Source organism: Barbus barbus, assembly GCF_936440315.1.
Source record: "Barbus barbus genome assembly, chromosome: 39".
In the NCBI taxonomy this organism is placed as follows: Eukaryota; Metazoa; Chordata; class Actinopteri; order Cypriniformes; family Cyprinidae; genus Barbus; species Barbus barbus.
The window spans coordinates 27,867,569-27,894,040 of NC_136717.1; the positions used below are offsets into that span (position 1 = coordinate 27,867,569).

The window sequence follows — 26,472 nt, forward strand, 5'->3', positions numbered from 1 at the left end:
TAACAAGTGCAGTTTCTGTGCTATGGTGAGGCCTGAAACCTGACTGAAATTCTTCATAGAGATCATTTTTTGCAAGAAGGAGCACAATTGAGTAGACACAACATTTTCTAAAATTTTAGACATAAACGGAAGATTTGAAATGGGTCTGTAATTTGCCAGGTCATTAGAATCTAGTTGTGGTTTCTTAATAAGAGGCTTAATAACCGCCAGCTTGAATGGTTTTGGGACGTGACCTAAAGATAACGATGAGTTAATAATATTGAGAAGCGGTTCTTCTGCTACAGGTAACAACTCTTTCAGTAGTTTAGTGGGTACAGGATCGAATAAACATGTTGTTGGTTTAGATGCACTGATAAGTTTATTTAGCTCTTCCTGTCCTATAGTTGTAAACTTTTAAAAAATAAAAAAAAGAAGAAATTAATACTTTTATTCAGGAGGGATGTGTTAAATGGATAAATGTCATAGTAAAGACTTGACAAATGCTGTTCTTTATAACTTTGTATTCATCAAAGAATCAAAGAAAAAAGATTATTGAAACCAAAAATCAATATTAAGCAGCACAGCAGTCTCAACACTCATAATAAATCAGCATATTATTATGATTTCTGAAGGATCATGTGACACTGAAGACTGCAGTAATGATGCTGAAAATACAGCTGCAGATCACAGACATACATTAGATTTTAAAGTATATTAAAATAGGAAACCAATATTAGAAACTGCAATAAGATTTCACAATATTACTTTTTTTTCTGTATTTTTGGTCAAATAAATACAGCCTTGATGAGCAGAAGAGACTCCCTTAAAGAACATTACAAATCTTACTGATCCCAAAACTTGAGTGGCAGTGTATATTAATATGGTTATTAAATAAAAACAAAAATATTCTACTGTAAAATTAAACGACTATTTTAGAATAATAATGTTAATTTAACTTAATAATAATGCAATTGATTTATTAATAAACATTACTACATAGAAATGTTTGAAATATTTTACTGTAAAATAAACATACTATTTTAGAAAAATAATGTAGTATACTAATTTAATTTTACAAAAATATCAATAATAATAAAAATTTCTGAATAAAATAAAACAAATATTTCACTGTAAAATAAAGTAGCATTTTGGAAATAATAAAAATTGTATTATTAACTGTAAGATTACAATACTAATATTGGTTTATATACATCTGATTGAGCTGGTGTGATCTATGATTGTCTGCACAGATTCAAGTTACTTTATTGCAGTTAAATATCAAATATATGTTTGTTCTGAATCGCCTGCATTTGTATGTCATGTGTAATGTCTTCCAGCTCTCTTTATCATTTGTTTTTATTTGATGTTTATATATAGCTACTTTATATTTTTGTCAGTGAATATAGCCATAACATTAATAGCAGACTAGCTTCAGGTCAGAGTAAGCCTCGCTTGGTTTGCATGTCGATCCCACACCACATCTATTCATGAGCTGATCAGGATCGAGGGTTTGGTGTGAAAGAGAGCGCTTCTGACTCTGATGTCCAATCACATGCTTCTGAATCAATCAGAGGGTCATGTGATTCCTCGTCAGACTGCGCCGTCTCGTTAGCGGTGCGGTTGGGTTGTGAAATCACGGATGTAACGTGTGTTTGTGCATCTCTGCGCTGCTGATTCTGCTTTTGTGTCTTTATTTGATTCATGTTGTTCACAAAGTGCCATGTGTTTGTTTCGCTCGTACCGTGGATGATTGACAGGCGAGTGGGCGGTGCTTCACAGCAGTGTGATGACGTCATTGCAGCTTATCGTCTCTTTCATTGTGAATCTTCCTGGTTGTAGTTCTAGGGTTAGGCTTCTACTGTATGAAAGGCATCTGAGGTATTTGCCGCCTCACGCACAGGAAACGCATCATCATCATGCGCTGATGGTGTCGGAGCTGCAGCTGTACAAACGACAGATCACACATTCCTGCTTCACACCAGACTCACACATTCCTGAGACGTCCCGCCCCGTTCACACGTACGTGAGGGAGTGAGTGAGTGCGTGCAAGTAAGAGTGAGTGAGTGTGTGTGTGTGTGTGTGAGAGTGTGTGTGCGTGCAAGTAAGAGTGTGTGTGAGAGTGACTCATCAGTGTGAGAGTGATTCATGTGAGTGTGTGTGTGTGTGTGCGTGCAAGTAAGAGTGTGTGTGAGAGTGACTCATCAGTGTGAGAGTGATTCATGTGAGTGTGTGTGTGCGTGCAAGTAAGAGTGTGTGTGAGAGTGACTCATCAGTGTGAGAGTGATTCATGTGAGTGTGTGTGTGCGTGCAAGTAAGAGTGTGTGTGAGAGTGACTCATCAGTGTGAGAGTGCTTTCAGATGGAGCGGCATTTAATACACGGAGCTGTAGTTCGCTGACAAGTCACGCAAAATCGCGTTCATCTGAAAAGCAGGTGATGGAGATTTACCGTTAATCAAAGAACCGGCTTTACTGACGAGATGCGCATGACAATAGCATGCGATTAATCGTGCAGTTAATGAGTCACTCTCACACACACACACTTGCACGCACGCACTCACACTCACACAAACACAAACAAACACGCCTTCAGGGGTGGGCAGACTGATTTCTGACTGTGTCCTCATTGGTTGAGGTGTTTTTGACTCTGACTTCAGAGGAAGTGATGTAGTTTGTACATCTCCCTGAGATTTTAAGTTCATATTTAAATTATTGTTCATTTTTTCTGCACATGCGGTTAAAATCATAAATTTGATCTATTGTAGAATTTTATTAATTTAATTTGTATTTTTAAATCATTCAAATAAAATAAAATATATAATAATTTCAACTGAATAATGTTTTTTTAATAGTTTTTTTAGTGAGTGTTGTATTTTGATATCTTATCATTTCCTAACCCTATTTCATTACAAATTATTTTACTATTATATTTTATTCATTTTGTTTATTTAATTTTATTTTAATTTTACATCTCTAGGATTTAATTAGTTTTTTGTATCAACTCTCGAAACCCAGATTGTGGATTGTTCTTGTATGAATTATAAATGAGACGGTTTGATCACTATGGCATTGATCCGCCGGCGTGATTGTGCAGTCATGTGACATGAAGCTGGTAGAGTTAACCGGGTTAACCGGGTTGGTTAGCAGGGTGTCTTGTTTATAAGTGCAGTAGTTTGAGTCGCAGGGAAACTGCTTCTCCACCTAAATATAACGTCAGCGTGAGGAGTGACTGAAACACGAGTCTCCTGCTCCCTGACCCTCGTGGTCAAAGGTCGTCAGTGGTTGTGGTTCACATGCTGTTTTTCAGAGTTTCACTGATGGTTTTATCTGTGTTTGTGTTTCTCCTCCCGTTGCAGGATGTCATTTTGAGTTTGATCAACTCTTTGAACGTCATTGTATCTTAAAGTTCAAATCGTTTTCACAAGACGTTTTCGTTTGCGCAGAAGGTGTGTGTGTGTGTGTGAGCAAACTCTGTCACTGATCAGACACAGAATCAAGCCGCTCTGTGACGCATTGATTGCTGTGAATGTGTTTAATGCGATGCGTTGCTGCTCCTCATCTGTCTTGAGGGCCCCATGAAATCAGTTTTATTTATTTTTTTCCCAAATTCAATTTTATTTTATTTTCCAAATTCCGTTTTTTTCCATTTAAATTTTTCTAGGCTCTGTTTTAAAGGGCACCTATTATGTCCCTTTTTACAAGATGTAATGTAGGTCTCAGGTGTCCCCAGATTGTGTCTGAAATTTCAGCTCAAAATACCCCACAGATCATTTATTATATCATTTTGAAAGTCTATTTGTAGTGGAAGCAGAAACGGGCTGTTTTCATGCATGTCTCTTTAAATGTAAATGAGCTGCTGCTCCCTGTCCCTTTTACATTACAGCTCATACCTTACATGTTCTGCTATAAAACATCTGTTTGTTTTGATTATCATGTACAGTATAATGATCTGAAATCATGCGTTTTAAAGCCATGTCAGTTTAAACTTCTCATACCATTTCCTGAGTGCACAGAAAGCGGCTGTCACAGCACGCATGTACTTAAACTAAGTTCTTTCACACAAGTTTGTTAAAACACGCATGAGTCACAAAAACACAGTCCGTTATGTCTGTGAAGTTAAACAGCTGGGAAAGAAATCACATGTTTATATTAGATCTGTGTATTAAGGGACCACAGTGTAATATACAGTACCTACACTGCTGACTACACTGTTAATATGAGCCAAACAATAAAATAAAAGCAGAAAATCACTCGCTGCTCTGGACCGAATAACATCTATAGCTGTAATAAGATGACGTTTCTTACTTAAATGCTGCTTTTAAGTGCTGTAGCGTGAAGATAAGCATGGCGGATGGTGTGCGGCTCGCTCTGGGCGGGGTCTCTGCTGATACAGCGGTGTCGGTCAACAGTCGTGGGCGGGGCTATATATTAAACAATAATTCTTATCAGTAACAATGACTCTTAAAAGAATAAGAACAAGTTATTTGAGTGAACAAATCCTTTATTGCAACAAACTTGAAATCATTTTAATGAAAGTAAGCCTCCCTTCTGAGGAAAAAAAACAATTACAAAATAAAGCCATAAGTCTTATGTATATCTCTCACACTTTAACATTTTAATTAATGTTTTAAAATGTTATGAAATAAATTTAACAACACTTATTTTTGGCAAAGTGCTGCACAACAGAGGTATTCTAAGTTAAAACATGGACAAACATGATATTTCTCAAAAATAATGTTTAAATGAATTATTATAAAGAATATTATTATTGTTGTCATAACTTAAGTACATTGTACAATGCTAATTTATTTCTGTCAGGACTTCAAGTGAAATTGAACATTTATTTTGAGGGGTTGTAGCAGATCTTTGAGTTTAGTGTATTTGATGGTTTTTCTCAAATAAAGCTGGTTTTCTCTCAGAGCAGCTCTGCTGATGTTCATGTTTCTGTAGACGCTGAGAACACCATTAGTGTCATGCATGCATACTTCAGTATGTAGCAGATAACACAGCGCCACTCGTATCTACTTTTGATTCCATCCATCAGATTGCGCGGTTTAAGGGACAACCTCGTTAAGGTTATTCTGTAAACCCGGATTCCCTCTGTATCACGGAAACTATACGGCCTTATAACGTGTTATAAATGCCACATCTCTTTATCTGCACGGAGGGATGATGTCTGTGAATATGAGCAACGTTGGATGTATTGCCTGCTTTTGCAGCCACTTTGCGTCCACATTTTTTGCAAATTGGATTCTTCCTCAAGGACAACCCCACGTTCATGTTTTTTTTTTTTTTAAATTTCCAAAGTATTCCCATACTGCAAATTTAAACTTTTTTTTCGGCGGGGGATGTAGATTAGATACGATCTCTGTCATTTCAGCAGAGTGAAGCAGCCGAAATAAATTGCATATGCACGGGTGAGATTATTTATTTTTATTTTTTTCATAAATTTTTTAAAACCGTAGATGTGCAATTGTTTACGGTATAACCGTGTACGTTCAAACCGCGATAGACCGGTATATCGTTACAACCCTAATGTCAAATTAATTGAAATCATGAAGCTTACACAACAGCAATTTATTGGAGGCTTAACACAAATTAAATTAAGGCCCTATTAAATTTTTTTTTTTTTCTTTCTGGATTTCATTTGAATGGTTTCATTATAGTTGTAATAGTCAAAAGCATCTCTAATTAATAAATTTTATAAATGATTTTTTCTTTTTCAGAAATACTGTTGTGTATTGACTTTTTCCTGGTAAATATTTTTTCTGGTAAATATTCCTTAAATATAATTTTAATAATAATTATTATTAGTAGTAATATTATCATTACAGTAAGTAATATTTCTGTCAAGAGTGTCTTCCAGTTAAGCAAACCTTTATTTTGACGGGTTGCTCTGAAGATGTTTCTGATTGTATATGATATGATGATGGTTTTCCTCAAAAGAAACGGTAAAATACTCCTGAAGTGACTCAGATCAGTTCTAGAGATCATGTTTGTGTGCTCATGTCCTCATATATTGAGACAGCAGAGGCTCAGTGTGTGCGCAGTAAATATAAGCACGCGTCTGCGCCATTCATTCACACAGAGACGCATAACATACAGTATTCTTATTTAAATGGTATTTTTGCAGCTTAATATTCACAGACACTAGTCCCTATCATGTTAACTGTACTGACCTACTTTCTATCCGTCCAAAATGTGGCAAATTCTGCGTTATACAGTAAATTCCGTTTTTATGACTGGATTCCGTCTGTATTTTCCACATCGTGGAAATCATAGGACCCTATGACTAACGTTAGTTTCTGTTTTCTCAGGTACATGTATTGGACGGATTGGGGAGAGATCCCGAAGATCGAGCGCGCTGGGATGGACGGCACGCATCGCTCGGTCATCATCGACTCTGAGATCTACTGGCCAAACGGACTGACCCTCGACTACGGCCAGCAGAAACTGTACTGGGCCGACGCCAAGTTCAACTTCATCCACCGCTCTAACCTGGACGGCTCGGGCCGGTAAGAGCGTCTCGGTCCCGTGTGTCCATGCTAGGGCTGTGCGATTATTGACAAAAAATATGTCTGTTTTCTGGGATTTTATCGATATTGATAATTACACAGTATTTTGCTGAGTGTGTTATTGTGCTGACTGGCATGGACAGCTGACTCCTAAAGTTTTTGATATTCTTCATATTCTGTGTGGTCAGAAAGGAATCTTTTCCAATAAGTTTAAAATTATTTTTACATTTTATAAGCATTATTATCTTTATAAAGCCATTTTTTCTAAAAGTGTGCATCATCTCTCGAGTCAAATTCTTACTTTTAATCAGTCAATTAGAATAAGACATTTTGGGGCTGTTAATTACCAGGCAAATGAAACCAGTATCAGCGTGCTCTCTGTAGGTGTGTGTTGTTTGGTTTTTGCGATGTACTCGATAATGTCAAATCACACATCGTTAAAAGCACAATTACGATATTATCGCAGATGATATATATCGCACACCCCTAGTCCGCGTGCGGCATGCGTCTGTTAGCTCACGCGTGTGTGTGTGTGTGTGTGTGTGTGTGTTCTCAGGGAGGTGGTGGTGAAGGGCTCTCTGCCGCACCCGTTTGCGCTGACGCTGTACGAGGACACACTCTTCTGGACGGACTGGAACACACACTCCATCCACGCCTGCCTCAAACACACGGGAGAGAACAGCCATGAGATCCACACCAACATCTTCTCACCCATGGACATACACGTCTACAGCCAGAAGCGGCAGCCGCTGGGTAAGAGTGTGTGTGTGTCTGTGTGAGTGTGAGAGTGTGTGTCCTGTTCTTCCCATAGTGCACCTAGAGGAGTTTCCTGCTCTATTGGAGCCTCTGCAGAAATGATTATGACACAGGACTCCTGGTTTGGCCTCTCGCACACAATGGAGCGTCTGTTCTGTCCTCAGTGCTGATTGAACGCAGAGAATTTCTCACAGCGCTGCTAGAATGCTCCGTCTCTCTCCCTCACTGCAGATCTTTCTCACCGTCTTCCTCTGTCCTCTGCTTTTCCTGCGGGTCCTCAATCTTTAGGCACCTCATGATCCAATAAAGTTAATTTAAAATTATTTATAATTTACATATATATATATATTTTTTTTTAAATACTATTTGTTTTATTATTAAAATAATTACATTACATTTTTATCACGTTTTTGTATTTTATTTTAAAATGTTTTAAAACATTAAAGAGAGAATTGCAGTGCATTGGAGAATTGTATTTTTTTTTTCCCCTTCCTCTCAAGTTCTTACAAATTCCCCGTTGCTAAATTAACTTTTTTTTTTATTTTTTATCTGTTTCTGTGTGTCTGTGTGTGTGTGTGTGAGAGAGAGTGAGTTGATGAGTGATAGCGTGTGTGTGTGTCTTAGAGGGTTTGATGAGTGAAACACCTTTACTGTTATCTGTGAGTCGAGTCTGTTGGACATGCTGATACGTCGTGTGTGTGTGTGTGTGTGACAGATGTGACGAGTCCCTGTGCGCTGAAGAATGGAGGATGTTCTCATCTGTGTCTGCTGTCTCCGGTCAAACCTTATTACCAGTGCACCTGTCCAACTGGCGTACAGCTGCTGGACGACAACAAGACCTGCAGAGATGGTGAGAGACACTCACGCTCGCTCACTCACGCACACCCACGTTTACTTAGCTATCTAAATGCGGACTCTCCATAGGTGTAATGGTTTTTATACTGAACAAACTGTGTGTGCTATTGCCCTACACCAACCCTACACCTAAACTTAGCCCTCACAGGAGACTTTGCATTTTTATCATTTAAAAAAAACTTTATTTTTAAACCCGTTTTACAAATGAGGAACGTTTTTGGAGATTTTGTCAGGTTTACCTCACTTTTGGGTACAAATTTGTCCCCAAAATACGGTTAAGTATGGGGGCCACAGACCTGCCAACCTGTACTCATTTTGCGTAGCGGGCACGCATTTTAACCTCAAAGTAGTGAAGACCGTTTTAAATAGTCAAACCTTCACGTGATTACAGGAATCGTCATACTGAAGGTTATGGGAACTTGTGTTTATATTGCAGGTGTGTGAATGAGGAGGTCTTGGGATGATTATGTAATAATCTAACAAACAAAAGTGTGTGTGTGAAGCTCAGCTGTAGCTCAGGATGGTGTAAGGACATGGGTTCAGTTCCCAGTGAACACATCAACCAATCAAACAGATGTATAGATTGAGTATAGTGTGAGTCGCTATGGATGATAGTGTCTGTCTCTTTCTGAGCACACGCACACACTAAAACCCTGTTAACCCTTTAAATGCATGAATGTTTCGCCAACCATTATTACATATTCAGGTCTTTAGCGACCCGGACCTATACATCCAGCATGGATGGATCTCTAACTGCTGCAATAGCAAAAAACTAAGAACAATTACAGAAGAATAAAATAAAGCATATTTCGTTACCTTTTGAAACTTAAAAAGGTTCAATTTGAGCAGATGATTTTACCATCACAGCATCTGCCTAATATTAACGATCTCAACCATATTCACAAAACAATCGTTTTCAATGACTTCATATTCAATATTTTGATCACTGGCAGCCACATCCACATCAAATATTTACCACATCCAGCATCAAATGGCAGTGACGTACATTTCATTGCGTGTAGTAATGCTCTACAGTAAAGCCATTCAAACCAATTCAGTTGTTGCTGATGATATTGGTTTGTTTTATGCCTGAGGTAATTGAGTGAAACACCACGTCATCATCGTGTCTCAAACAGTGCCACCTCGAGGAACAAAGATGCATTGCACATATTGAGTCATCAGATATGTAAATATAGGGAAAAAAATACTTACATATTTACATACCTTGGGTCTCTAGCGACCCTATACACTTTGTTTATATTGTTTATAATGAATAATTCATTAAACATTTTTTACTCTTTAATCTTAATAAAACAAAACAAAAAGAAAAAGAACTCGCCGCTCTTGACTGAAGAAAAAAATTAGTTGTTTTAATAAGAATCTATGAATAATTTATACAGTGAGGTGAATATAGTGTTGTATTTTTATATTTAGTTGATTCAGTCTTGAATGCTCTGCTAAATACACCTGCTGTGCCAGAAAGATAAAGCACTTTTTGTGTTCTCTGTATGTTATGTGTATTTGTAATGTGTATCTTTGTTCTTATTTAACAACAAAGATAAAATAATGACACATATTTTTTATTGTTGCCCACATTGGCGTAAATCTCTGCAATTCCTTATTATTTTATATTTTGTTACCTTGTAAGGTTACCCTGATCTGCAGTATGTTGACTGATATATGTGTGTGTGTGTGTGTGTGTGTGTTTGATGATTACCAGCTTCTGCCGGCTCACATTAATTCACTCTCGGTTGACGTCGCAGGGTCACCGTCCGCTGGTTGCTACGGTAACGCGGTTCTGCGTGAGATCTGTGTTTCTGGGTCACATGACCGCTGCCTCTGTCTGATGATGATGATGGCAGGCTGCCGTTCACACCGGGCTTCACTATCTGAATGTGTTTGACTGAAAGAGACTCGTTTGTAAGGCCTTTGTTTGCCCCCCCCCCCCCCACCAGCACGGCCTGATGGGAGATCGTTTCTCTGTTCAATGGCCTCGTCTTGAGCAGCAGTGGGGGCATTCATTCTGTGTGTGTGTGTGTGTGTGTGTGGAGGGATTGAACACATTTAACACATTCTGTGTGTGTGTGTGTGTGGAGGGATTGAACACATTTAACACATTCTGTGTGTGTGTGTGTGTGGAGGGATTGAACACATTTAACACATTCTGTGTGTGTGTGTGTGTGGAGGGATTGAACACATTTAACACATTCTGGAGTAAAACACTTGCTTGCTTTAAGGCAAAACTGGTGTGTTTTTATGCACTGGTCAGTTTTAAGGTCTATTTTCTATAACATTTCTTCTTTCAGACTAGTGGACTGAAAATATCCAAAATACACATTTAAGTGTTTATTTTATTGCGTCTGTAGATTTCAGTTCCAATCCTTATCTTTAAAGAGTTTTTCTCTTACAGGCAAAACTCTCTTTATTCCTCTCTATATTCTGAAGATTTGTTCATATATCATTCACACTGATTTATAAAATAATTAATTCCTGAAAACATGGTTAAAATGTTTGTTTTCTGTCTGTTTGACAGTATTTTCTGATTCATGGAGTGATGATAAGAGGAATCCAAAATCCCCTCTGGAAAAACCTTTGTCTAATATGACCACAAAATCAGACAAGAATATTGAAGCAGTGTTCAGATTTCTGTTCTGGAAATGTATGCAAATCAATGCATATTTTATTAGATTATGCCTCATTTGCATATTTAAACAGCATTTCGGAAAAGTTATACATTTTGTACAAAATAGCTGTCTTGATGTACTGATTGAAAAGTATATGATATGATTAGTTAATGACTGACTGTCTCCTGTAACACACTGAATATGATATTTTAAAGACAGTGAAAATCAATGTGCTTTCAGTGTTTTTTAATCTCTTCTTTAGTGTTCAGCAGAAGCGAGTAATGTACCCTGGTTTGGTCTGAGCATATTCACTCCAGTCTCTCATGCGATGACCGGACAGCTCTTGAGTTCTGTGTTCTGACCTCTGACCCTGTCCAGGTGCCACTCAGCTGCTGCTTCTGGCGCGGCGCACAGACCTGCGGCAGATCTCTCTGGACACACCTGACTTCACCGACATCGTGCTGCAGACTGACGACATCCGGCACGCCATCGCCATCGACTTCGACCCGGTGGAGGGACACATCTACTGGACGGACGACGAGGTGCAGGCCATCCGCAGGTACATCAGTTACAATTCCAGAATCAGATACTAAAGGTCAAGAATCAGATACTTGTTGTAAAATAAAAAATTCACTTCCGTCTATCGATTCCTGTGTGCGCATTTTTTTTTTTTCTAGGTGGCGAAAAGGGGCTGTTAAAATGTATTTGTCTTTGAATCATTCATTGAAGTAGCGCTGCAGGATTAATCGAAGACGATTGTCATGCGCATCTCGTCAGTAAAGCCGGTTCTGTGATTAGTAGTAAATCTCCATCACATGCTTCCAGGTGGAGCAGCGTTTTCTACACAAAGCCGTAGTTCACTGAGAAGCTACAGGAAAAAAAATCACAGATGATTTAATCGCATGATTATGAAATCGTTCTGCCATAATGACAGCTGTTTTAGCTTCTCAGTGAACTACGGCTCTGTGTAGTAAATGCTGCTTTATCTGAAAGCACGTGAAAATACCACATTTAAAGTGCCCCTATTATGGGTAATGAAAGGTTCATACTGTGGTTTTGGGAGTCCCCAACAACAGGTTGACATGCATGCAAGGTCAAAAAACACTTTCCTTTTCTTATGCATTTATTTTTACCTTATTTGCTCAACGACTCCCAAACGATTCGCTCAACTATTCATTTTTCCAAACCCCTCTTTTGCGTGACGTTAATCTGCGGTGATTGGTGGATTTCATTTAAAGCAGTGTTTGTGAGCGCAGTGCTGTTTTCTGTACAGCGTTACCGGGGAAACCGCTCCAAAAGCACCACCTAGTGGCCAAGAATGAATTGGCATTTTCATTCAGACCAACTAGAAAAGACCAACAAGTGTGTGGCAATATGCTAATGTTTCATGTTGACGTCAAGATGAAACGGCTTGGGATTCGTTTTAAAAAAGACTCGTTTCAATGATTCAGAGTTGACTCTTTCTTTTGAGAGACAATAACTTTATACACGGTGCACTTTCAGATTTAAAACTTTGCAGGATGTTTTCATTCACTTAGAGCTGTTAGACACTGCATGAAAGATCATCTTCAAAAATCCACGATAGGGGCACTTTAATATGTGCTTTTTAAGGAATAATAAACAGCCAATATCCCAGTAATATTCATGCTAATAGCCAACAAGTTAATAGTGAGAATTGGACACTAAAGTGTTACCAATATTCTTATGAACTCATCAAAGTATTTAAAGTGAGAAGGGAACATAAAAAGCATGCATTTTAAGGTAAGACTTTAAATTTTGATGTTAAATTCACTATTGTATTGTATATGCTAATGTAATGCTAAATGACTGAAAGTATATACATGTTCTACAGTCTATACAGTGTTAAGTTCAGGTACATAAGAAGTAACTAATTAAATTACAATAACTAGTTACACCCAACACTGCGTTGAATCAATGAAAGCAGCTAAATCTTCTGTTTATTAAGCTAGCGCTGTTGGGATTGCCTGGGTTTCTTCTGCAGGGCATATATTAGTTTCTCTGGCCTTCAGATGGAGATTTAGTACTGATCACAGAACCGTGCTTCACTGAGAGATACGCATGACAATCACAGCTTCTGCCTAATCATGATTATGATTTCATTTCAATTCATCATGCAGCCCTACATTCAAGAGATTCATTCAAAGACACTGATTCATCCAGTAATGAAACAAGTGAATCTTGAGCAAGTCATTGAATCATTCATTCATAAATTCCATGAGATTTAGTTGTCTAATGTTTTTTCTTCAAAACTGTGAGAGAACCGCAACATCCATTTAAAAAAAATAAAATAAAAAAAAATTCTCAATGTATCCAGAATCATGCAGCTGTATTTTGCACACAAACCGCTCTTAATCGAGTCCAGTTTTTATGTAGCGGCTGATTTTTGTTTGTTAGTTTATGATGTTCAGCAGCAATTAAATGTTTTGCAAAAAGAGACACGGTATAAATGTTTATCTAAATATTTGATGACATTTTTTTAACCACATTGGAATCTAAACTGGTAATTGATAAGAATCCGAATGGGAACTGATAGAATTGAAGCGATACCTAACCCTGTTGGCAGGTCGTCTGTGGACGGCAGCGACGCTCAGTTCGTGGTGACCTCGCAGGTGAATCATCCGGACGGGATCGCCGTGGACTGGATCGCACGGAACCTGTACTGGACCGACACCGGCACGGACCGCATCGAGGTGACGCGGCTGAACGGAACCATGAGGAAGATCCTGATCTCCGAGGAGCTGGACGAGCCGAGGGCCATCGCGCTGGACCCGGTCGCCGGGTGAGATTCATTCCTTACTCTTGATCCAGTTTCTGCCCTGTTTTCCTGTCGATCCGATGGCTTCTTCTGGTCTACCGCGGTAGTTCATCTCAATCAGTAGTGCACTGAGCATTCAGTCAGTCATATAGGACCCCATGAAATCGGTTTTATTTTTTCCCCAAATTTTGTTTTTATTTTTCTGGATTCCGTTATTCCTTTGTAATATTTGTAGGCTCTAATTTAATGGTTAAATTGAATTTTATTAATCAAAAAGCATGTCTAATTAATTGAAATCATGAAACTTACAAGATTAAACAGCAAGCTTAACAAAAATTACATTAAGGCCCTATGAAATATTCAGTTCTATTTTTAACAAATTCTGTTTTCCATTAATTTTCTGAATTCCATTTGAAAGGTTTCATTAAATATTAATAATCAAATGCATTACTTTTAATTAATTTAATACATTTGATCATTTTATTATTTTATTTTATTAAATGTTGTTATTATTATTATTATTATTATTATTATTTTTATTATTTAATACACAACACAGACATACTGTGTTATGTATTTACATTTTTCAGCTACATAAATTGTGGTAAATAATTTTTCTGGCAAATATTCTTTTAAAAATAATTATTTAATAACAATTGTATTATTAGCAGTAGTATCTGTCACAGTTTCTTTAAGTTAAACCAAACTTTTATTTTGACGGGTTGCTGTGAAAACCATTATGTTCCTGATTGTTTATGATATGACCATAGTTTTACTCAAAAGAAAGTAAAATGCTCATGAAGTGACTCTCGGAGCAGTTCTAGTGCTCATTCACGTGCTCATATTGAGGCTGAAATCACAGCGAGCATCATTCATTCACACAGAGACGCATAACATACAGTATTCATATTTAAATGGTATTTTTGCAGCTTAATATTCACAGACACTAGTCCCTATCATGTTTTGATTTAACTGTCCTGACCTACTTTTAATGTATCGTCCAAAATGTGGCTAATTCTGTGACGTTCCGAGTTCTCCAGTCAATCAGTCGTAGTCATAGTGCACCTTCATAGCTTCACTGTAGTTTTTCTTTAGCAAACTCCTGTTGTTTTGCAAGTTTTGCTCTACTTAATGTGTTTTTGTTTGGTTTTTAAAGGACTAAAATGGAATAGAATAGAAAGCGTTACTTTGTCAGAAAGAAGGGATATTTGCTTACGATTTAAAACCGTCAAATGCAGAAATTAACTGCTGGCCTTTGGTTTGTAATGGTTAAGTATAAATATGTATGCAGCGTGTTACAAGTGTTGTATTATTTGACCAATTTTGAAGTAATTTAAAATAATTTTGTTTTTGAAATCCACCCTGAATCCTCCCTTCTTCTGAGACCAAAGGAATCCTACTAAAACGTTTGCTCCGGATCAAAAACTAGACTGGATTATATGATTGAATCTGATTTCAAAACCTTTTTTTTTTTTTATTATTATTTTGAACAATCCATTTTCAAGATTTGAGCCAATCCGCAAGCTGAAATCCAGTCAGATCACTATTGAACCGCAGGCTCCAGGGGCCAGTGGTTCAAAAAGTTTAATCTGGATCAGAATGATCTGGATTTGTGAATCTCATGTTTTGCTATCCAGGATCAGGAAACCCGTCTTACTTTTGTGCCGGTTTTTCAAAGCAAAATTGTATTGGATCACCCTGATCCAGATACACACTTTTTCAGATTTCCAAATCTGGATTACTAGTGCTCTACGGAGCCCCTAAAGGGACATGATGATGGGGGAAAATGCCAGTGTTTTGGATTCTAATTTTGCATTGCATTTACACAAATAACTACTTCTGACTGGTCCATCTCTGATGATTGTGCCAATGTGGTTTACAATCAGTGATTAAAAAAACCCCAAAAAACTTTTAATGAAATATAATATAATATTTTTGTTTGATATTGACAGCTATTTGGGGATATATTATGTTACAAATGTTGTATTTTTTGACCAGTTTTAAAGTTTTATTAAATTTTTGTTCCTGAAATCCACTCTCCTGCAGAAGAATCCAGTTTTTTCAGATCAAAAGTATCCCAATCTTACTAAAACGTTTTGAACAACACAAACTGAGGATTTAATCCAGATCAAAAACAAGATCTAATCCGAATTCAGAATCCTTTTTTTCTCTTGAACAACCCATTTTCAAGACTTGATCCAATCCGATGGCTAAGATCTGATCAGATCCCTACTGAAGCGCAGGCTCCTGGAGTTTGCTGGAGCTCTGTGTTGGGCGTGTCTGAAGCGTGTCCCGTGTTCTGCCGCAGGTACATGTACTGGACGGACTGGGGCGAGGTGCCAAAGATCGAGCGAGCGGCTCTGGACGGGACGGAGCGGCTGGTGCTGGTCAACACGTCTCTGGGCTGGCCCAACGGACTGGCGTTGGACTACAGCGAGAGGAAGATCTACTGGGGAGACGCCAAGACCGACGTCATCGAGGTCAGACTTCAGTAACCATGGCAATTATACACACAAGAATATAATATTTAGTCACTTTCCACTAAAATACATGTGTGGGAATATGAGACGTTAAATTCCTCATCAGTTTACACTGTTCAAAGGAGTCATGACATGGATTTTTTTATTATTTTAATATGTTTCTTGAGGTTTACTTGTGTTAAAGTTTTTTTTTTTTCCACAAATGAATATGTGGAAAGGATTATTTTCTACCCTCATTCTGACCCTCTCTCTAAAGCGATCTGTTTTAAGGGGCGGGTCCTTTAAGGCTTGTTCTGATTGGCTAACGTCACTGCATAGGAAACAGTATTAACCTCCTCACTATTGTGACTGTTTTGACAACATGATCAAAATAAAACGGTCATTTCCAGACAAAGCATTATGAAATAATTTCTTTATGGTTTGTGATGCAGATCTAGTTCTGCTTCATCTTTCAACAAACGATTCTTTGTGACTCTCCATGACACTGTGCCTCGATTACAAAATAAAATCATCTGGGATGCCATTAAAAATGAACTATCCACTTCTTCCTTACGCTGGGATGCTTCTGATATCTGTACAAAGACGTGAAAGAGCTGTTTAACCCAAACGCGTCAAGCCAGCAATCTTTCACTCACGAGGAGGAGGCTTTAAGCTAAGAAACATGCAGGATGTTTTAATGGTACAAAGACCTCTTATATACCAAGAGATCAAGGCAAATTAGATTTCTCATGTCATGACCCCTTTAAACTTCTCATCAATTTTCAGTTTAATTGTTTTCACCAGTTGTGATGTGATAAATCATGATAAATGTCACGTGTTCTCGTGCTGTCAGTTGTTTCCTCTTGCGCTCATGTTTTTAGCCTCTGGTGCTTCAGCATGTCTTATTAGCCGTGGCTCCACAGGAGCGAAAAACTACTGATAATCCTGACAGATACAGGCTGTGTGTGTGTGTTTATCTCCAGCCAGCAGCAGCGCTGCTTCACGCTGAGAGCTCACACTAACGGCACGCGCTGGGAGTCTGACAGAAACAAGACCGTGAACACACACACACACACACACATGGAGAACCAGCTCTGTGTGTGTGTGTGTGTGAGAGAGAGAGAGAGGAAGAGAGAGATGACAACACAGCTGCACTAGTTGCAAAATTAGGTGTTAAACATGGTTAACTCTAAACTGACTCACTTTATCTTTTCATCTATTTAGATTTTATTTATTATCATGATGTTTTTTTTCCTATTGTTTCTTTATTTTTATTATTTATATATGTTAATGCTTTGGCAACATTGTGTTACACAGCCATGCTAATAAAGCTTGAATTGAATTTGAGAGTGTGTGTGTGAGAAACAGAGAGAGAGAGAGAGAGAGTGAGAGAGAGAGAGTGTCTCCTAACGAACACTGGAGAAGAACTGATTTGTAGGAATGTATGTGTGAAAAACACTTCAGTATGAATGAATGATGCATTTATATAGTGCTTTATTGTGTATTGCTGTACTCCCAAAGCGCTTTACAATCATGTGGGGGGGGGTCTCTCCTCAACCACCACCAGTGTGCAGCATCCACTTGGATGATGCGACGGCAGCCACAGTACAACGGCACCAGTGCACTCACCACACACCAGCTACAGGTGGAGAGGAGAGAGATAGAGCCAATCAAGTGGATGGGGATTATTAGGAGGCCATGATAGACAAGGGCCAGTGGAGGGAATTTGGCCAGGACACCGGGGTTACACCCCTACTCTTTACGAGAAGTGCCATGGGATTTTTAATAACCACAGAGAGTCTGGACCTCTGTTTAACGTCTCATCCGAAAGACGGTGCTTTTTGGCAGTATAGTGTCCCGGTCACTATACCGGGGTGTTAGGACCCACACAGACCACAGGGTGAGCACCCCCTGCTGGCCTCACTAACACCTCTTCCAACAGCAACCTAGTTTTCACCGGAGGTCTCCCATCCAGGTACTGACCAGCTCTTGGGCTGCAGGGTGATATGGCTGTGGCCATATGTATGTGGTATGTGGCACTCAAACCTGCAGCTTCAGTGGAAGAGCTGCACTCGAGTCATTTGATGGGTGGTTTCGGTCGTTCGTGTGATCTGATGATCAGAAACATGAGTGTAGATGGGTCTGGAACGTGAGACTCTGAGCTCTGTACGGACGTGACGCTGCTCTCTCACTCAGCCAATCGGCTGAAGGACGGCCGGCTCTGTGGTTTCTGCCCACATCTGGTTCCGATTGTGGCCTGCACTCCAGCTGCAGTCGCTCTGTTTAGAATAGACCCAGAATCTGAAAGCCACGGCACTCTGCGGTCTCCGGCCAAACCAGCGCAGACCTGCGACTGAGGCCCTAACACCCGAGATGGAAACTTGACTTCAGCGCTGCTGTGACCCGGAGCTACAGCAAACACCACACAGGGTCACATGCTGGAGTCTGGACCGGGGTTTGAGTGTGTGTCTTTGACCGAGTGTGTGTCTGTGTGTGTGTGAGAAGCACATCTGCAGGTTCTTCCTACAAAATACAACTTATCACTGTGGTTTCCCTCCACCCATTCCCCCCTCTGCCTGCTGCATGACCCCCTCAACACCTGGAGTCAGTAGCCCACATCATGAACAGCTGTTCATCATTTAAAGGATTATATACTGCCAGACATGACAGACTTGTGGATAGGGATGGGTACCGAAACTCGGTATTAAATCGGTCTCGGGGCTAAATTATGAAAGACCGGAGTATCGATAAGCTCTGACGTTATCGGTACTTCTGTCGGTATTGGAGAAATTAAGAAAACACACATACATTTATTGTTTCTCTCTCGCTCTCTCTCTCTCTCTCTCTCTCTCTATATATATATATATATATATGTCGCCAGCTGTTTTTATGTGCAATAATATTCAAACATTTGTCTATGATGCAGTTTTGCTATGCGCAATTCAGAAGCCAGATCGCGCTCACGCGGAGGAGCTTCAGCACACGCAACATGAAAGTCCTGTTTAATTATGATAGAAGAGAGAACCAACTATTCAAACATCTGCTCACACTTTAGGCCTGTGGCTGTTATATTGAGCTAAGTATTTATTTATTTTTCGATTTTGGCTTCCAAGGATTATAGCCGCATTTCTCCCTTCCCTTCATAGCGGCGCGGATTCGTTCCTCCGAATCAAAACTTAACATCTGAATCAGCTCAATCAGTGATTGTTATAAAATGCCGTCTTTACTGTTGCTACATTGCATGACATATTTGATAGTAAAACGTTGAAAGTACAATCTGCTGTTCCCCAGGCTGAAATGTGTGTGCGCGCGTGTGCCTGCGTGGCGGCGTGCTCCAAAACGGACAAGCACACTTTGAGCTTCGGGCGCGTCGAAATAACACACAAAAATATGCCAAAAAATACACACACAATGTGTCAAAATGGCCGGTTATGAGAGTCTTCACTTTTATGTTTTAAGTGGACGAGAACAGTTGGGAGAAAATCCGATGCGTGTCAGTATATTGTCTTAAAGTGTCAGACTGGAGCTTGAGCCATCGATGTTAATCAAAGAACAAAATGCAAAGAGAAAATCACCCACAGCTCTTAATCTGAACAACGTTATAGCTTTAATAAACATGAATCTATCAGTACATACAGTGAAAACTATGCAGTGCTCATTTACATTTGATTACTTTTGTAACTATTACTTACCTGAACATTAATATTAGTAGACCTTCATGGAAAAATGAAAGCACTGTTTATTTCATTTCGTTTGTGTGTTTGTTTTATTGTATTTGTCAGTTTGTTTTACTTTGTTTCTTTGTTCATGTTGTTACTGTATCTTATCTTATGTATATAAAACACTAAAAATACCTGCACACTGGTGCATTTACAAATTGATGAAGTGCAGGCATTTTTAGTGTTTTATATACATAAGATAAGATACTGTAAGAATATGAACAAAGAAACAAAGTAAAACAAAAAGTACCGATAAGAATACCGTTAAAGTACCGGATCAATAAGCAGTATCGGTAAGAGTAGTAATACCGTTAAAACCTTAACGATACCCATCCCTACTTGTGGACCTCATTGCTGCTCAGATTCCCTGCGTGGCTGATGAACAGATCTTTAAACGTACTACTGTACAGTCTTTAACTCACCTGCAAACACTTTTCTAGGAACTTTTCTAACATCTCTCAGAATGGCAAAACAGTTACACTATTTGAGGTGTCATGTGCATTTGACTTGTTTATGGAGGATTCTTACTGCTCTAAGATTTTATAAAATATTTTTATTAAATATCGGTCATTGACGTCTATCATCAAGAACCTTGGATACAAAAGCTTATTGTGCTAGTGTTTGGCCGTCTGGGTCATGTACACAGGCTGGCGATCTGTGGACTTTGCATTGGGGGGCTATCTAAAACAAGGGCCAAACAGTTGGCAAAGTAGTGTTCAATCTCAGCAACTATAGGAAGCATGCTTATTTGGAAAAGGCGATGTTTGAGCGTGTGTGTGAGACTGATTGTGTGAGAGTGTGTGTCTGTCTGTGTGACTGATTGTGTGTGAGTGTGTGTTTGTGGGTGTGACGGATTGTGTGTGTGAGACGGATTGTGTGTGTGTGTGTGTGTGTGTGTGTGAGACGGATTGTGTGTGTGTGTGTGTGAGACGGATTGTGTGTGTGTGTGTGTGAGACGGATTGTGTGTGTGTGTGTGTGAGACGGATTGTGTGTGTGTGAGTGTGTGAGACGGATTGTGTGTGTGTGTGTGTGTGTGTGTGTGAGACGGATTGTGTGTGTGTGTGTGAGACGGATTGTGTGTGTGTGTGAGTGAGACGGATTGTGTGTGTGTGTGTCTGTGTGACTGATTGTAAGTGTGTGTGTCTGAGAGTCGCTGGAAGCGGCAGGAAGTGAGTGTAGTACTCCTGAGGTCTGGAGGTCAGAGCAGCGCTGTGGATGTAAGCACGAGCTCTATTATCACTGCTGTGATGTTGTTCTAGCACTTCATGTTCAGTCTCAGGTGCTCAGTGTGTTTCCCATCTTCAGATGTGCATGTGTTGCTGTGTGTCTGACCGCTGGTAGTTTGGCACATTTACGTGTGTTCATACAGAAAGAAGTGTTTAGAGAATGTGAAAGTGCCTGTAGTTTTGTGTGAGGTGTAGGGCTTGGGTAAGAAAAATATACAGTTTGTACAGTAGAAAAACCATTATGCCTATAGAATGAACCCATAATGATAGGTATACCAGTGTGTGTGTGCGCATATGTGAATGATTGTTTGCGGACAACTGACACACACACAGACACACACACACACAGACACACACACACACACACACACAAACACTCTCTCTCACTCTTAAGGTGTGCTGTAGTTAAAGGAGAGTTAGCTGGTTAAAGGTGAGCTGTATTAATTAATCTGCTGAATTAAAGCCACTTTGATTAAAATTCAGAGTGACTGGTGTCATTGGTAACCACGGTAACTGTTTCCATGGATACAGGGTTGAGCACAAGCTTCACAGCATTTCCTGTTTATTCAAATGATGTTCTCGATGTCGTCTTCTGTTTGCAGAGATGTTATAAATTACCCTTTTCTAAGCTCCGCCCCTCTTGGTTACTGTTGCCAAGCTTTACTGAACGTCCCACAGGAGAGAGAGAAGACTGCTTTGTGCACACATATAATCATAAATAATATATATATATATATATATGTATGTATGGTATGCATGTATATGTATGTATGCATATATATGTATGTATGTATGTGTGTGTGTGTGTGTGTGTGTGAGAGAGAGCGAGGGAGATAAAGGAGTGTTAGGATTGCTCAGGAGTGTGTCTGGTCTTCTGCAGGTGATGGAGATGGACGGATCGGGCCGCAGGGTGTTGGTGGATGATAACCTGCCGCACATCTTTGGTTTCACGCTGCTGGGCGACTACATCTACTGGACGGACTGGCAGCGGCGCAGCATCGAGCGCGTGCACAAACACAGCCTGGAGCGTGAGGTGATCGTCGACCAGCTGCCTGACCTCATGGGAATCAAGGCCACATACGTCCACCAGACCTTCGGTGAGCCACTGTGATGTCATTTCCTCCCTCGAGTCACTCAAACCTGCACCAACTGCTTTCTTCTGTAAAAGAAGATCCTTTAAAGAACTCATCTGTTTCGGTTCCCATTGACTTCCATTGTATTTTTGTCCATATAATGGAAGTAAATGAGAGCCAAGACTGTTTGGTCACCAGCGTTCTTCAAAATATCTTTATGCTCCACAGAAGAAGGGTTTGAATGACAAATGATGACAGAATGATGATTTCCAGTGTAACCATTATTTTGATAATCAACTAATCTAACAATTATTAGAAAGATTAATCGACTAATTGTCTTAACAGCTTTGGCAGTTAGTTAAAATATTGAGTTCTAACAAATAAAGGTAATCACTTCAGCTTTTGAAAATCATATCATATAGTTATATAAAAATAAATATATTTGGCACACAAAATGAGATGACAGACAGAAAAACTCTCTTATTCATCATTTAATTATCTGTATGAACTAAGTAACTGAGTGACGCATCATTCTGCCGAACATCTTTTGTAAGTCATATGGATAAGAAACAAAATAAAGGAAAGTGATAAGACGCTTTATTTTTAGATAAACTATTTTATTTACAACATAATCTACTTTAAAATAACTTGTAGGGTTATGATAAACAAAACAGTCCTGAGCTAGAACAAGCTTTGGTCTCTGCAAACTAAACGATCACTTTAATGAAATATTTTTTATTTCTATAACAGAATATCAAGTTGTAATTCTAGCTGAAAGCCACACTGACTAAAGCTGCTTGATTTAAGGCTATCTGCTGCATAAAGTACTATAGAAATAAACGTGAGGTGACTGGATTTTACTGGAGGACTGAACTGCAGAGCTAATGGGAGAGTAATCAGATGCTTTCTGAACTGCTGCTTCCTCACCGCTGTCAGTTTGTGTTGTTTATTTCGTTATTGAGAGGAAAGCGTGTAGCATATGTTTACATATTCATCCAAACACCGCTCAGAAGCTTCAGGTTTTGTGCTACAGCGCCACACACTGGTCAAACCGCATTACTGCAGGCTCTTACATGGGGTCACATGAGATCAAACGAGAGTATTTGTCAACAATGTTTTATTGATGATAATGTCGACTAATGGTTTCAGCCCTATTCTAGAGTGAACGCTCCTGTTAAATGCAGTAGTTGATGGCACATGGTCTTGTTGTGTTTGTGCTGAGCTGGATCTCGTCTGCGCAGGTGTGAACCCGTGTGCGCATGCTAATGGCGGCTGCAGTCACCTGTGCCTCTATAAGCCGCAGGGCGTGTCGTGCGCGTGTCCCATCGGTCTGGAGCTCATGGCCGATCTGAGCACCTGCATCGTCCCCGAGGCCTTTCTGCTGTTCTCCCGCCACACAGACATCAGGCGCATCTCGCTGGAGACCAACAACAACAACGTGGCCATTCCACTCACTGGCGTCAAAGAGGCGTCCGCACTCGACTTCGACATCACCGACAACCGCATCTACTGGACCGATATAACACTGAAGGTGAGGAGTCACGCACTCACACTCACTCACACACACACTCGCACACTCTCTCTCACACACACGCACATACTCGCGCACGCACTCACGCTCACTCTCACACACTCTCGCACGCAGGCACACACTCACAAACTCGCACGCACACACTTGCACGCGCACACACTTGCACGCGCACACACACACACACTCTCGTGCACACACACACACACTCTCGCACACTCACGCGCACTCACTCTCACACACACACACACACTCACTCGCTCGCACGCATGCACACTTTCGCGCACGCACACACTCATGCTCACGCTCTCTCACTCACGCTCACACTCACTCTCTCTCTCACACACACACACACACACACACACGCACTCACACACACACACACTCTCGTGCACTCACTCACACACACACACACACACTCTCGCGCACTCACTCTCACACACACACACACACACACACACACACACACACACTTTTATTAACAAAAACGAATAAGATGAGGCATGGCATACACCACATGCTGTAATATATACGGACTAATAAATTACAGAATGTTTAGTAAACAGGAATCAAATAAAAAAAAATTAAAAGAAAGCCTCCATAGCGTAATGTGAGGAAAACGGCAAAGATAAAAAAAAAAAAAGGAAAACCTACTCTGGTTTAAGAAGCGGTCTTTTATTTAGCTTTAGCTTGAAAACCAAATACTCCATCCACCATCGTTTCCTCAATATTTGTCATTTTCTGCTGTATGGAGCAGGCTATACACTCGCATGCGACCACATCAAATTATAACTCGCACATTTTACAGTATATATATATTTTAATGTCAGTATCTGCTGTACTGTTATAAAGATCTCATTGATTTACATTACACACATTAGTATCTCATCATCAGCATCTGAACCAAATTGCATATTTTTGCTCAGTTTGAGTCTGAATAAAATGAAACTGTAGCTGCTAGAAACATGTCAACAATTCAAGTAACAAAGTAAGCTGTTGATGACAGTCATTGATCTGACAGAAACATGATCTTAGACGATGATCATGCAGATCTTGTGTTGTGAGGAGCTCTGTTTAGAGAGTAGTTAAACTACAAACTACTGAACACTGCAGACGTCTAAGAGTCTGAGTACAGTTTAAATCCTGAACTATCAGATGATCTGACTGACTGAAAGAGACGTTTATGAAACATTTACACTAAATACAAGCAGAAACACTGATATTCAGCAGATATTCAGTCCTCAGAGAGAGAGTGTGTATGTGTGTTGCTCGAGGTCTTACAGCTGCTTCTGCTGATCTCATGTGGAGTATCTGCTCGTCTCTCTAATGAGAGATCTGGGGTGCGACACACCGTCTCTCTCTCTCTCTCTCTCACACACGTACACACACACACACACACTGTTGTTGCTGCTGCTGGGGATGTTCGTCTCATTCTCCTTGTCAGCGGTGTGTGTTTGATCTGATGGGTTTCTGCTGCTCCTCAGACCATCAGTCGTGCGTTCATGAACGGCAGCGCTCTGGAGCACGTGGTGGAGTTCGGTCTGGACTATCCCGAGGGAATGGCTGTGGACTGGCTGGGCAAGAACCTGTACTGGGCCGACACCGGCACCAACCGCATCGAGGTGGCCAAACTGGATGGGCAGCACAGACAGGTCCTGGTGTGGAAGGATCTGGACAGCCCTCGAGCACTGGCACTGGACCCGGCCGAGGGGTACGTGTGTGAGAGTGTGTTTGTGTGTGTGAGAGTGTGTTTGTGTGTGTGAGAGTGTGTTTGTGTGTGTGAGAGTGTGTGAGTGTGTGTTTGTGTGAGAGAGGGAGAGTGTGTGAGAGAGAGAGAGAGAGAGAGAAACTCACCCTGAAAAAAGTCCCCTGATTCAGATGGTCCTGAAGCTGCAAACACAGACTAACATGACTAACATCCAGCAGCAGGACACTCAAATAATCAGCCACAACATTTGGCCCAACCAAATTATAAAAGAACAAAAAGGAAATGATCTAACCTATTGGAAAGAAACAACAGAAAAACAAAGTAAACTTGAATGTTATTTGGCCCTAAATAGAGATTCCACAACTGCAGAATATCTGAGTACAGTGAAAGACTGTAAACTAAGAAGACAGATGACGAGGTACAGACTGAGCGGTCATACTCTGACTATAGAGACGGGCAGATATCGACAGCACTGGCTGCCCAGAGAGAGCCGCATCTGTCCATACTGTACTCATGGAGAAGTGGAGACAGAGCAACACTTCCTCACCAGCTGTCCTAACTATCAACACATTAGAGAGGCATTTTATCCACAATTTGAAACACTTTACCCTGACTTCAAAATGTTAAACAAGAAAACACAACTTCAGTATTTATTAGGTGAAAAACAAGATTGTATCTCACTAGCAGCAAGATACATTGATGCCTGTCACAAAAAGAGGGAGGAGTCAACAAATCAGTGATGCGCCCACACACACACACACACACACACATACACACACACACACACACACACACTCACACTCACACACACACACTTTTAAACTGTTCACAGAATTCTAGAATTGATTTGTTCTATTTTGTTTAATTATATAAACATGCATGGAATTTGTTTTTTTTATTAATTTATTTTTTTTATATACATACTTGTTCTATATTTAATGTAGACACTATGCTTTGGCAATACATTGTAACAATTGTCATGCCAATAAAGCACATATTGAATTGAATTGAATTGAATTGAATTGAATTGAGAGAGAGAGAGAGAGAGAGAGAGAGTGTGTGTCAGAGAGAGAGAGAGAGAGACTGTGTGTCATTGAATTTTAGGGGGTGCTTGCCAAAGCACTCACTATTATTATTCTTCATACTTATTAGGGGGTGCTTTGCAAAAGCACTCACTATTATTATTCTTCATACTTATTATTAGTGGGTGCTTTTTTGAAGCACTCACTATTGTTATTCGGCATACTTATTTTTA

The 26,472-nt window shown here is 39.8% G+C and overlaps 1 protein-coding gene across 1 annotated transcript in view; it reads left to right on the plus strand.

Annotated features, from left to right (window-relative positions):
• LOC306858569 (low-density lipoprotein receptor-related protein 6-like) overlaps positions 1–26,472 on the plus strand; it is a 73,512-nt gene that overhangs the window by 12,197 nt on the left and 34,843 nt on the right. Inside the window, exons 3-11 of the mRNA XM_079399156.1 lie at positions 6,295–6,492; positions 7,049–7,245; positions 7,964–8,098; positions 11,106–11,286; positions 13,312–13,527; positions 15,812–15,983; positions 21,789–22,005; positions 23,223–23,512; positions 24,994–25,220. Of these exons, the coding sequence (XP_079255282.1) occupies positions 6,295–6,492; positions 7,049–7,245; positions 7,964–8,098; positions 11,106–11,286; positions 13,312–13,527; positions 15,812–15,983; positions 21,789–22,005; positions 23,223–23,512; positions 24,994–25,220 (1,833 nt within the window). The remainder of the gene's footprint in view (positions 1–6,294; positions 6,493–7,048; positions 7,246–7,963; positions 8,099–11,105; positions 11,287–13,311; positions 13,528–15,811; positions 15,984–21,788; positions 22,006–23,222; positions 23,513–24,993; positions 25,221–26,472) is intronic.